The following is a 12,680-nucleotide window of genomic DNA, read 5'->3' as shown; positions in this document are numbered from 1 at the left end:
ATGCCCGTCGCAAGTTTATGATGTCATAAATGTAATGTGTGATCTATTCCTATGGAATGTATGGCATGCATGTGCAAATAAAAACAAACGTAATACTTCCTATGGTTAATATGAGCATCAAATAAATATTTCAAATGTATTTTTTTGCACATGCATGCCATAAATTCCATAGGGATAGACCACCCATGACATTTATGACATCATCAACTTGCGACAGGCATTTCCCCTATTGACTGAAAGATTAGCTATTTCTAGGAGAAATAAAATATTTAAGGTGTTTTTAATTTTACATTGTAGTTATAGAGGACAATTATAATGTATTAAGGCATATTTGTCGTATTAGCCAGGGATCCTTTTAACAAATTCATCCACCAGGGGCATTGACAAAAAAAAAAAAAAAGCGAATATTCGACTTCGGTGAACAACGTCGAATAGTGACTTTGATATTGGAATATTTGGTGAATGCCCTAGTTTGCAGTGCAGACGTGGTGTTTGAGGAGGCATGGGGGGGCTCACTCACCGATGAAGGTCCGTACGCATCTCCTGTCGTTGTACACCTCCCACAGCTGCGAAGGGACGAAAAAGAAAAAGTAAGAAGCGATTCTGGAAAGTCTGAGACTCTTGAGTCTTGACAGCCTGTCGGATTCTTCGCCTCGTGGCGGAGCTGCTTGGAGCCCGAATCATGGCGAGAGAGCGGCATTCAAAACTCACTACAGGGCTCATTAAACCATTTAGGCCTAGGATTATTGGCTACTTTAACCATTGAAAAATAGCAGATATACAAGCTCACAGCGCGGCACCGAGTGCCGCGCTGCGAGCTTGTAGATCTGCTATTTTTGAAAAATCATGATTTTTCTTTGCAAGTCTTTGAATATATCTATTTAAAAGCGAACATTTGTAAATCAAATATTTGCTTCTGGGGGGTTCCCTGGAACAACATATTTTGAGATGGGGGTCCGTGGCTAAATACCTGTAATTTTGGGGGGTCCTTGACATGAAAAGGTTTGAGAACCACTGATTTAGAGGAAGGATTTAGAAGTCGGGTCAAAGATATTCATAGACTTGCACACATTTCACGATTTTTCAAAAATAGCAGATCTACAAGCTCGCAGCGCGGCACTCGGTGCCGCGCTGTGAGCTTGTATATCTGCTATTTTTCTAAGGGTAAAGGGCAGAGATGAGGATAATAGTTCTCTTTCTGTGTCTTGAGCAAAACACAAAAACTGAGAAGGGTTTTGTACAGGGGCGTCAATTGGGTATGGCAGGGGTATGCAGCTGCCATACCCTGGGTCCAGGGGGGGAAAATAAAAGTTACTTTTAAATATAAATCCATGAATGTCTCTTTGTCTATCCGTGCTGGATATTATGTTGTTAAATTACAGTAAAATAACTACAAATGGTCACTTTAACAAGGTATTATAATTGTATTCTCCACTCTTGTATTCTCCCCATCTTGACAGAATGGTACATTTCCCAGGTTCCGCAGGTCAGCTGCACAGGTGCAATGCATTATTGTTAATTGTGACACGTTTACTAACATGCCAAGTTTAGCTGCACAGGCTGCCATTTCCAGAACAAGAAACCGTAGAAACGGGGGGAGAAAATAAGTTTAAGTACATTTTGATACCAATACTTGTGTAGCCTACTTTACATTTTGAATCCCGAACGTCTACTTGAGTATTTCAACATTGCAGTATTGACACTTTTACAATAATAAGTAAAGAATTTGAGTACTTTTCCCACCACATGTTCATTACAAAGGAACGGCTCCCAGCTACTGCGAACCGGATCCCGTCGTTCATTTCAAAGAGCCGTTCAAAAAACTCAATTTGTTCGCGAACGTCCCATCTCTATTTTCAAGTGCTATGGAGAAAGAGAAGTGTTTGGTACCTTGATCTTACAGTCCATGGAGCAGGACAGCAGCAGATGACCAGAGGCAGGGAACAGCCGTATTGCACTGACACCCTGCAACACACAGAGGAGGAGGTGGCCTGATTAACATCATATTGTTAATGTAAGCGGACACTGGACAAGACATTATTTCAGGACTTCGCTTCAGACCATTCAATGAGATTAAACCCTTTTTTATTTTTCAAATCAAGACTCAGAAGGCAGTGATGTGGTGGATAGAAGACCAGCCAACACTATGGCTGCCACGGCCCCGTGGTCCGTGGTTACCATGGTAACCGATAGCCCGCCGCGCAGTCAAAGATATAAAGAGCTAGATGCCTCGTTCTCCTCTGCAGTTAATTGGAGCGATGTGCAAAAGTTCTAGTCCAAACTTCCTGAAAAAATCACACTTGTGTGAACTGAGCGGTGGTGTGTGTGTGTGTGTGTGTGTGTGTGTGTGTGTGTGTGTGTGCCCCCTGTGTGTGTGTGTGTGTGTGCGCCCCCTGTGTGTGTGTGTGTGTGTGTGTGTGTGTGTGTGTGTGTGTGTGTGTGTGTGTGTGTGTGTGCCCCCTGTGTGTGTTTGTGTGTGAGTGTGCCTGGCCTATGCCTGGCCTATCCTGAACAACAGCGCCCCTCCCTTAACATGTGTGGTCAGAAAAGGTTACTGCAGGCTACATACCCGGAGACAGACAGACAGACAGACAGACAAACAGACAGACAGACCCACACACACGGCCACGTATAGGAGCGTTGTGACCACCGCTCAAAAACTAAGGGAACGCTGTCAGTCAAAGTGACTACTGGCCAATCACAGCGTGTCTTTTCCGTGACTTATCCAAGGACTACAATTCAATTCCACAGAGCCAGTTCCGATGTTGCGCTGCTCAGCTGTTCTTATAGGCTGCATACGTAAAGACCAGCCCCTACCTGCCTCTGATTGGCTTACCGACTTCCGTATGTGTGACGCAAGCGGAAGCAATGAACACGGAAGCGACGAAGATTCCCTTAGTTGCTCAATGCATACGCCCCCTAGCCGAAGGAGGCGTCTACCTTTCTATGTCTATGCGCGCAGTGCCGTGGCTGTGTTTGAAAAAACTCAATTTCCCATGATGCCTTGCGAAAGCCGCTTCTGCTGCCTTCTGTTTCCTCATTGCAGCTCAAACATGGACGTATCTCTGTTTCTTTTCCCATAGGCCTATGGCTTGTTCTGGACCATGTCTTACACACAGATCATCGCGGTTGTATTTTTTCTTCTCCGCGTGGAAGACAAGAAGGGAGCGGCCACGAGCACAATGCCATCAAAAATCAGGTAAATAAAATAGGACAGGAGTCTTCAGGCAAGGACCCCTTAGTTGAGAGAGCGACGAAGCAGGGACCCCCACAACCTGTTCATAGATTCCATATAGTTTGATTGTTTGACAGCACAATCATCAGTGTATTTTGGTTCATGTCAATTTGTGTTTTCAGATATTTAACCACTTGAACCATCAATACTTAATAAACTTGACAATTCTTTTTCCCCTCTACACCAAATCTCTTTGCCGAAAATAGCCGATCTACAAGCTCACAGTGCGAGGCGTTGTGAGCTTGTAGATCTGCTAGTTTTGGCTAAAGTTCTCAGAATATGGATGCTAGGGTTCAAGTAGTCTGGGATCAGTTCACTTTACGGGGTTTCCGGTCGGGAGCGGAAACCACTTTACATCATGTTGTAGTCCTAGACGGACTACACTTTGGCCGGAACTATCAACCGGATTCAGTTTTAACCCAAAATATTCCCCTGCACCCAAGGACATAGTTATAGGGCCTACCTAATAAACACCTTGATGCGGCGTAGTTTTGCTTTCGAAAAATACGTTTGGTATGTGCATCTTTTAGTCCAACTCGTAGCGACTGGCAAGACTACACTAGGCTTCTCGAGCATTTTAATAGGGATTGGGGAAACAAACGAGGGGAACTAAATCAAAGCGACGCCGCTTCTTCCAGTGGTTTCCGCGATTTAGGCGGAAACCAAACGGTCTGTTGTGAACGAACACCAGGCTTTCTCCCCAGAAAGACTGGTAGGCGAGGTTAGGGTTCAAGTGGTTCATATAAAAAAGGAGAAAAAAGGTTCCTATCACACACAGATTTTGAGGACCCCCTGTAGTAACTCTGAGGGCCCCCTAGGGGTCCCGGACCCTCTGTTGAAGACCCCTGAAATAGGATATGCCTATGGCAGCCCATCTCATTCCTGAAGTAGACTGGCACAGCTAAAACCGAATCAGATCATCTTTGCAGTCTCTCTCCTTCTCACTGATGGTCTTGCTATATCTGTATTGGGAAGAGCCTGGGTCGAGTCACACTGTAAATAATAATCATGGATGCAGCAGGGCTGTCATGAAAGAGAGAGTTCCCAAGAGGTTTTCAGTCACGGCCAGTCAACTTCCTGCCAACACATCATCACCAAATGCTCTCAACCGTGCGCCAACAAACACCCACACACACAACTAACTTAGAAAGTGAAACTCGCCAACCTTGAAATATGCTCAAATAAAAACACACACAACTGAAAAACAGCTCTTCTATGCACAAACAGTTGGTCGGGTCTAGGGCTGCACGATTTTGGGAAAATATCTAATTGCGATTTTTCTGACTAATATTGCGATTTTATTCGCGATATTTATATATTTATTTTAAGGTAGGATAAGTGATATGTTTTTTTTTTGTTTTTTTTTAAAGATTGATATAATAAATTATTTTAACCAAATAGAATCACTTCACTACCTTAAGTCAAGTTTCCGAAGCTTCCGTTGAATATTTATTGTACATACATTTGAAAAGAAACTGATTACTGATTATTAATAACTAGGCAAATTGGCAATCATGCAAATGCTTTGATTCAGTCAAGGAAGAAAGTACCATATGTCGCTGCCTTGCTTTCATCAAGGCAAAAAAATGCACCCTAAGACACACCATAAGTTTCACATGTATGCAGGGAACGGAGGAGGGGAGCCACCATCACACAGAAATCACTTTTGCGATTTTTTGCACTTTTGCGATTTTGCTAATTGCGTGGTTCCAAATCGCGATTTCGGTTTAAAAACGATTAATTGTGCAGCCCTAGTCGGGTCCCTTGAGCGCCCGAGCAGCCGACGGTGGAATTACAAACCTGATAACTGGTTCCCAAACGCTGGGTCGGGACCCATTTGTGGGTCGCAGACACATTTTTATGGGTCCCTTTTTTTCCCCTACATTTTTTATTATTATTAATATTTCAAAATATTTTCAAAAAACATTACCAAATAAAAAAAATTCGCGTGATTTAAAAACAAATTAAATTATTTTCAGTATGGGCGCCCGCTGGCCTGGTGGTCAAGGCGCATACCACATACTAGGCTACGATGCCTGCTGGTGTCGCCGGTTCGATTCCCGATCCGGACGACCTTTGCCATTCCCCATCTCTCTCCCCATTTCCTGTCAATCTACTATCCTATCAAATAAAGGCCTTAAAAAAAAAGCCCCAAAAAAAAAAAAAAACTAATTTCATGAAGAAATCAAATAAAAATTCTAAGAAATTCCTTAAATCAGAAAACCAATGTTTAAGAAGTAGTGAAAACAGCCGATCTACATGCTCACAACGCGGCGTGAAGCGGCGCGTTGTGAGCTTGTAGATCGGCTGTTTTCACTAGTTTGGGTCCTGGGCAAACGTCAAATTTCTCTTTCTGGGTCTTGAGCTGAAAGGTTTGGGAACCCCTGTGTTAAATGATATGACCAAACACAACAAATAAACACATGCACACACATATGGATCCCCACTGACCTTTGTGTGTCCAGACCAGACGTGGATCTGTTTCTTGGGCAGGTAACACTTGTCTGGGACATCCATGGTGCGCAGGTTGATGCCCACATCCTGCGGGATGTGCAGGTAGGACCTGCCCTGGTAGTCGTACGCGTCTTTGACTGGAGTCACACAAACACAAGAATGTTACTAGTGCTACAATTTGTCCAACATTTACATAAAAAAAAAAGAAAAAAAAAAGAGCTTGAAGTGTTTTGTGATACAGGTCTAGTGGCTCGACCTCAGACGAGGAAGAGCCACTAGGCTCGAAGCATCATGCTTGTAAGAGCCATATTATGATTTCTTTATTTTGTCTTGTTATGACGTCACTTCACTTGGGTTCACGTCCAAGGCCAAGGCCAAGGTGGCAAGGTTACTTAGGAAGCACCAGTAATGAGCGACAGGTGTTCTCGTTTTGAGACAAACAGCCTTTTGACTGTGCAGTGTGAGCCTGGCGTTTAGCTGTTTTGACTATTTGTTATTTTCGTTATTATTATACAAAGTGACTGAGCGACTAATGTCTGACTCTGAAAGTGAAAATAAATAAGCCTTTTCTGCAACTCTGAAGAACACCTTTTGGACATCAGTTTTTACCGCACCACACACGTCTAGACTATAGTTTTTTAATCGGCAACCAGTAGCAGCAAATATTGGATTTCGTCACTACAATGCTAATGGTGGTAATAAATTATACTTTCATTTGATTCTTTCACTGTGTGATTCTGCCCTGCATATGGCATTTACATTGCCGTTGCCAGGGGGGGCTACATGCTTTTCTACTTGTTGACAATGCATAAAGACGATTACCATGTAGAACCGTCTTCTCTTCTGCTGGAGCCTCCTCCTCATTCCTTCCCTTCTTCTGCCTTTTTGCCGTGATCTCATCCAGCTCCTTCTGCTCCTCCTGACAAGCAAACAAACAGAACAAGAATGTCATAATACTTCTCATGAGACACAACAGGTACCATTATAGAGTACATAATATACTGAATACTCGCACATGCACACATATACTGTATATAGAGATGTGCCAATTCATCGGTGGGTGAGTGATCGCAATCTGCCGATAATGCCTCTACCGGCTTTGACCGGTATCGGCTTTGCCGATCAACAAGCTAGATCAGCTATGTTTACAATATTTATCTGTGGGACTGAATGTAACCTCAGCTTCAACTCCTACAAGTTGAATTGGATACTAAAAGAACTCAGCCTACAATCTTCTAATGTTTATACTTAATATACAATGTCAATGTTTTTTAAGACGAATCATTAAATAAATAAATGCTGCTATAGTAACACAATAATTAGAAGAATTTATGGATTTGACGCTGTGATCGGGAATATTGTTATCGGCAGATACTGATTCCAGTAGATCGGTGATCGGTATCGGCCCCAAAAATCGCAATGGGAGCATCTTGTATGTGTGTGTGTGTATTTTATATACCCTACCAGTCAAAGGTTTGGACACAGCTTCTCACACACATTGAATGAGAGCAGTGTCCAAACCTTTGACTGGTAGTGTATATACATTTTACAATTAGCCAGTAGCTATGCCCCTCCCAAAAAGCTTTTGTCCAATGCTAGCTTAGAATAACTTCCTGCTTGCCAAGGTTTGCCTTGGCAACAGGCTTGGCAAGCTGCCGGTTGCTAAGCTAGCATTGGACAAAAGCTTTTAGGGGAGGGGCATAGCTACTGGCTAATTGTCTCGGAGATACACAATACACAGCATCAGGATGAAGGAAATCTATAAAGGAATAGCAACATCGTAGTTGTACGTTAAATCGTCCATTTTATCTTTACCTCGGAAGGTTTGGCCCCATCCTTCTCATCTGCATATTTGGCCCAGGGTCCAAGGTAATTGTCAATATCTGCTGCATCTCCTCCTTTCACCTTTTTCCGCTTTGCCGCCTCCGTCTTGGGACAAGCCTCAAACACAGTTAGTCCTGTGTGGAGGAAGAGACATCATCCATAGTGAGATGAAGGATTATGATGGATATTCCAACATCATTTTGGGGGAATTATGACAGCCCTGGGCCCCATCAATATGACATTTTCTATCACTAACAATACAGATGGTAATACATTCCAAAAATGACACTATCGTATCGGCTGATATTTTTCAGATTTTCAGACTTGGCAAATACTTAACACTTTCTTTTTTAATCATAAATAGGGATGGTACGATCAGGTTTTTTGGAACCGATCACCGAGCACCGATCACAAAAGTTTGATCACCCGATACCGATCAATCACCGATCCGATCAAGTTATTATTTATATATTATTTATATTTTCTAAATGTTAATGTTTTAACTTTAATTAATTCACTCATGAATTCATTTATATATTTGCCTTATAGTTATTTACCAGCATTACTATGTATTTATTATCATAGCAGTAACTAATTATTCCTTCAGCACTGTGGAAATCAATAACCCAAAATGGCCTCAAGTGGGCATACTGAACGGCTGGTTGATCGGATGCACCGATCGGATCGGATCGGTGAATTCACCTTTTGATCTAAACCACCGCTTATCGCCGATCACGCTTTGATCGGCCCGATCCGATTCATTGCAGATTGATCGGTAACATCTCTAGTGCTTTACTTAGTCTCACAACACATAAAACAAGGATAAATATAAAAAAATGTCTTATAATTAAACATCTTTTTATACAACGCCATGGACTTCCACATCAACTCACAAATCAGCTGATTTATTCGGCCAATCAATAGCCTAGCACCTTGTTTAATGCGAATGATCGCGGTGATTAATCATGCAGCACAAACATAACTGTCAATACCTTTATTTTTCTCTGCTTCATCCAAGGCCCCAATATAGGTGGTAGAGGTCACTTGATTTGTGTCAACAGATGGATCTAAAGCATATCCTGAAAACACATAGAGAAGACACAATAATGCAGAATAGGGCATTAACGACTTATGGTTTTTGCAAGTCGACTCGACTCAGTAAAAAGTTGAGTTGAAGTCGACTTTATCGTTTGATGACGTCATCACATCACACACGACCCACCAGTTATTTTGGGGGGGTCCCCAGATGATTAACTTAATGTGAAACATTGTTTTCTCACTCAACTGTAAACAAACCAACATAAAGTTTAAGTGTATAGAGGGTATCTTCACATTTCTAAAGTGACAATTTAAGGACTTTTAAATACCTCTAAAATGACAAATTAAACATTGTCCAAATTGGCAAATATATAGAGGCAGAAATTGTGACAATAGCAGATCTACGCGATGCGAGGCGTTGTGAGCATGTAGATCTGCTATTTTCACAATAGAAAGTATTCTTATTTATTTTTTTCAACTTCGACTTTCTCTAGTGGGAGTCGACTTGTGTAATGAAGTCGACCGAGTCGACTTGTGGACTTTTTCGTTAAGGCCCTAATGCAGAACTCAAGAATGAGCGAATCTACCAAATGTTCCTCTTTTATGAGACATTGACGAAGCTAGGATTACACCTTACCATAGGTGGAGAACGTCCTGCGTTGCTGTTCGAACATAAAGTCATTGACATGAGCAGCCTCTGTATATCCAGACAGCATGTTCCTGGGCGCTGCCATCTGCTGGGACTTGTACGGGTTGACTGGCCCAAACTAGCACCAAGAGAACAAAAAAAAACAATGACATACATAAAAAATAGGGATGTTAATTCGACGCATTATTTGCGAATCGACGCGCCGAGGCAGAAAATCGACGCGTCGATCAACTTTTTTTTTTTTATTCCGCTAAGCAGCAGCTGAGAGGAGAGCACAACGGTGCATTTACACAACTTATGCAACTGCACCCATCAGAACTTGCATCAAAGCCCTAATAATAATTATAATAAATAATTGCTCTTCCTTGCGTTAGCAGCGTGTCTCTAGAGACTAGAAGCAGAGTGACAAAGTCCACGGAACGTAGTGGGAGCGCTCTGGCTGGCCTGGCACCCCAGGCTAGTGTATCAAATGTGGAGCTTTGGTCTGCCTCGCTCTCCCTCCCCGACCGCGGCCACGGGTGTGTCGCATTAGTTGTGTTTTATTGTCAATCTTGACAAAATCACCGCACACGAGGCGACGCTGCCATTAACAAGCGAGCTTTCGTGTCAAGCATGCACGCACAGGCAGGACGTAAACAAAACACATCCAGTCAGCGCGCACTGCTATGACGCATCAGACCAGAGTACAGCAGTGTTTCTCAAACAGTAGTTCGCGGACCTGACTAGCGCCGCATGCATGCAAATCTGCGATGCATGCATACACAACACAGACATGCATGCACTCGTCTCCGACACAGACAAAGACACGTCACACACACACACACACACACACACACACACACCGGTCCTCTCACATTTGGAAAACATTAACGCTTATAACGTTTTTGAACAAGCGATTAAAACATTTTTGGGGGAAAAACTTTATAAAAATAAAAATAAAAATAAAATAAAAAATGATTTTTTGACTTTTTGAGTCGCAGTGAGCATGAGTCGATTTTCGAATAGATTTTCGATCTCTCAGACACTGAGACTCACCTCTGGTGCAAACATGGTTTCATAGGTGGGGTTGTAGGTGACTTCTTTCAAGGATGGGTCCAGGTGTGTGCCTGTCTCAACAGCTTCCTAATATGATTTGGAAAAAAAGAAGGAAAAAAAAAGAATTCAAGGGTCGGCCAGAATGTCACAATTGAACAGCTCATACAATACCACCTTTGCCAGCTCTTTCGGAACCCTGCATATTTTTTGTTGTATTTGGGATGTTGGTTCTGCCATTCCAAATAAAAAAAGGGTAAACAGGGTTCTGAAAGGGACTACAGGGGTTGACACTAAGGTCTCAGGGGCACTTGCCCGTCGGGAAAGTACAGGTCATGTTCTACTTGCCCAAAGGTCATGACCACTTGCCAGAAAAGTAAATCGTCCATTATTATAAGATGATAGGTTTTAATTACAGCTCAATTTAACACTTATTTCTTTACTTTCTGGGGCTGTGCGATTAAATGACATACCTCAATACCTCCAAATACAAATACCTACATACATAGCTATGATTGAATATGTCTATGGTTTCACACTTGTTATTTTATAACATTTTAAGTGTAGCAACAGTAAAAACAGCACATTATAGGTAAACAGTGCTCTTATATTTTATATTCCCCAGACCAGACCAGACAGAGCACGCTGGCCACGTTCAGGTGTTTAGACATATCTGGTGTTGTGTTTATAGACGTTTGCGTCCACTCTCAAATTAGCACTTGCCCGGTCGGGCAAAATGAAAGCTAACTTCACCTGCCCGAAAGTTGTATTTACCTGCCTTAGTGTCAATGCCTGGGCTACTTTGCCAGCCAAGAAAATACAAGAAGTAAAAGCTTTAGTCTTGGTTGACTGATTCTCTATTGATAATGATAAACAAATCATTATGTACAAAACGTTTGAGATGTCATAATAATCAAAAGGAGCATCAGAGCAGGGCTAGGCAACCTTAGGCATGGGTGCCAACATTGGCACAGGGGAGGGTAATCAGCAGTGCTGTGTTCTACCTGTAACGCACGTATACAGCGTCTGTTATTTTCCTTTAATTTTTTCTTCTTTGTGACTGCTTTTTCCTTTTGTTATTGATGATATCCTATGTCTAGTACAGTACTGTGTTCTATCCGCCTGTCTTTCAATGTTGTATGCGATACATAAAGGCTAAAGGGTTCCAGTGTAAATAATTAAGCTGTAAAGCTTACTAGGATCTCCTGTTAGTTGACCTTGTACCAGTGAACTGTACCGTCATGAAACTGTAGCTTTTCCTCAATCAAGTAATCAATCACTTAGAAAAGTGGATTCCAGGGACTCTGTAGGTTCCTTTAGCGAGGTCTAAATTGACCCATACAGGTCTGTAACTCTGACAGTGTACAAATGGAACCAAATGAACCTGGTTCCATTTGTACACTGTCAGAGTTAAGGGGGAGACCATGACATTTTAAAAGTTTGAGAAACACTGCTCTACTGCAGTGGTTCTCAAAAAAGTGGATTCCAGGGACTCTGTGGGTTCCTTTAGGGAGGTCTAAATTGACCCATAAAGGTCTTTAACTCTTTAGGGTTCATTTGGTTCCATTTATTTTGTACACTGTCAGAGTTAAGGGGACTAGGGGAGACCTTACTTTAAATGCATTTTAAATCAGATTGTTTTTCTTACACTATTTAAATTGTATTGAGAAAAAAAACAATGCTGCTATTTGTTACAAGAGCTTTAGTTTATACCCTGAATATGTATAAAATGACACAATGCGACATAGCTCCGTTTACACAATGCTGTACCCCCTCCAACTGTATTATGTTCCCCATTTTCAACTGTTTTTATTATATTTGGAGTTGGACACTTGCTTTGGCAACGTAAACGTATGTTTTCTCATGCCAATAAAGCTCCTTTTGAATTGAAATGACATTTGAACGTTCGAGAAACGCGCGTTCTATATTCAGCAAAGCGTGAGTTTGTATCTAAAGGCTAACTAGCGTTAGCTCAGGTTTAGCTTCTCCAGCGTGTTGTGTTTACCTTGACGGCCACCTCCGGAGCAGCGTTGAGCGCGGCCAGAGTCATGGTGGGAGCGGCCCGGAGGGGCTGCAGGTGGGCCGTGGCGTCGGGGTCCACTCGGTGACGGTCCGCGGACCCCTCGTGGTCAGAGGAGTCTGAATCTTCTGAGCCGTACGAAGCGAGCGATGCTATGGCGGCGGACATCTTGGATGTTGTGAAGTCTGCCGACAGACCGGAAAGAGAAGGGCGGTACTTCCGTTGTTGTAATGGGGGGGGGGGGGGGGGGCTTCACAAATCATACAAATATTATTGATCGATTATTTATTTATAGCTAGTGGTGGAAAAGGTATTCAATTTTTTCTTACTTAAATTAAAATGCAACAATAGGCCTTCTGCAATATAGAAATACCCTGTAAATTCCATAAGTTAAGAAAATTATTGCCATCAAAAGTAAAAAGTTGATT

At 42.3% G+C, this 12,680-nt stretch overlaps 1 protein-coding gene across 1 annotated transcript in view; it reads right to left on the bottom strand.

Moving 5' to 3' along the window:
• cdc40 (cell division cycle 40 homolog) overlaps positions 1 to 12,420 on the bottom strand; it is a gene marked incomplete at its 5' end in the record, with an annotated part of 39,997 nt that extends 27,577 nt beyond the window's left edge. Inside the window, 9 exons of the mRNA XM_080744559.1 lie at positions 521 to 566; positions 1,891 to 1,965; positions 5,687 to 5,826; positions 6,512 to 6,608; positions 7,505 to 7,647; positions 8,506 to 8,592; positions 9,189 to 9,318; positions 10,236 to 10,322; positions 12,238 to 12,420. Of these exons, the coding sequence (XP_080600685.1) occupies positions 521 to 566; positions 1,891 to 1,965; positions 5,687 to 5,826; positions 6,512 to 6,608; positions 7,505 to 7,647; positions 8,506 to 8,592; positions 9,189 to 9,318; positions 10,236 to 10,322; positions 12,238 to 12,420 (988 nt within the window). The remainder of the gene's footprint in view (positions 1 to 520; positions 567 to 1,890; positions 1,966 to 5,686; positions 5,827 to 6,511; positions 6,609 to 7,504; positions 7,648 to 8,505; positions 8,593 to 9,188; positions 9,319 to 10,235; positions 10,323 to 12,237) is intronic.
• Positions 12,421 to 12,680: the final 260 nt, after the last annotated feature.

The sequence above is a fragment of the Nannobrachium achirus genome (assembly GCF_963921795.1).
Source record: "Nannobrachium achirus genome assembly, chromosome: 16".
NCBI lineage: Eukaryota > Metazoa > Chordata > Actinopteri > Myctophiformes > Myctophidae > Nannobrachium > Nannobrachium achirus.
This window is presented reverse-complemented; position numbering and strand designations above follow the sequence as displayed.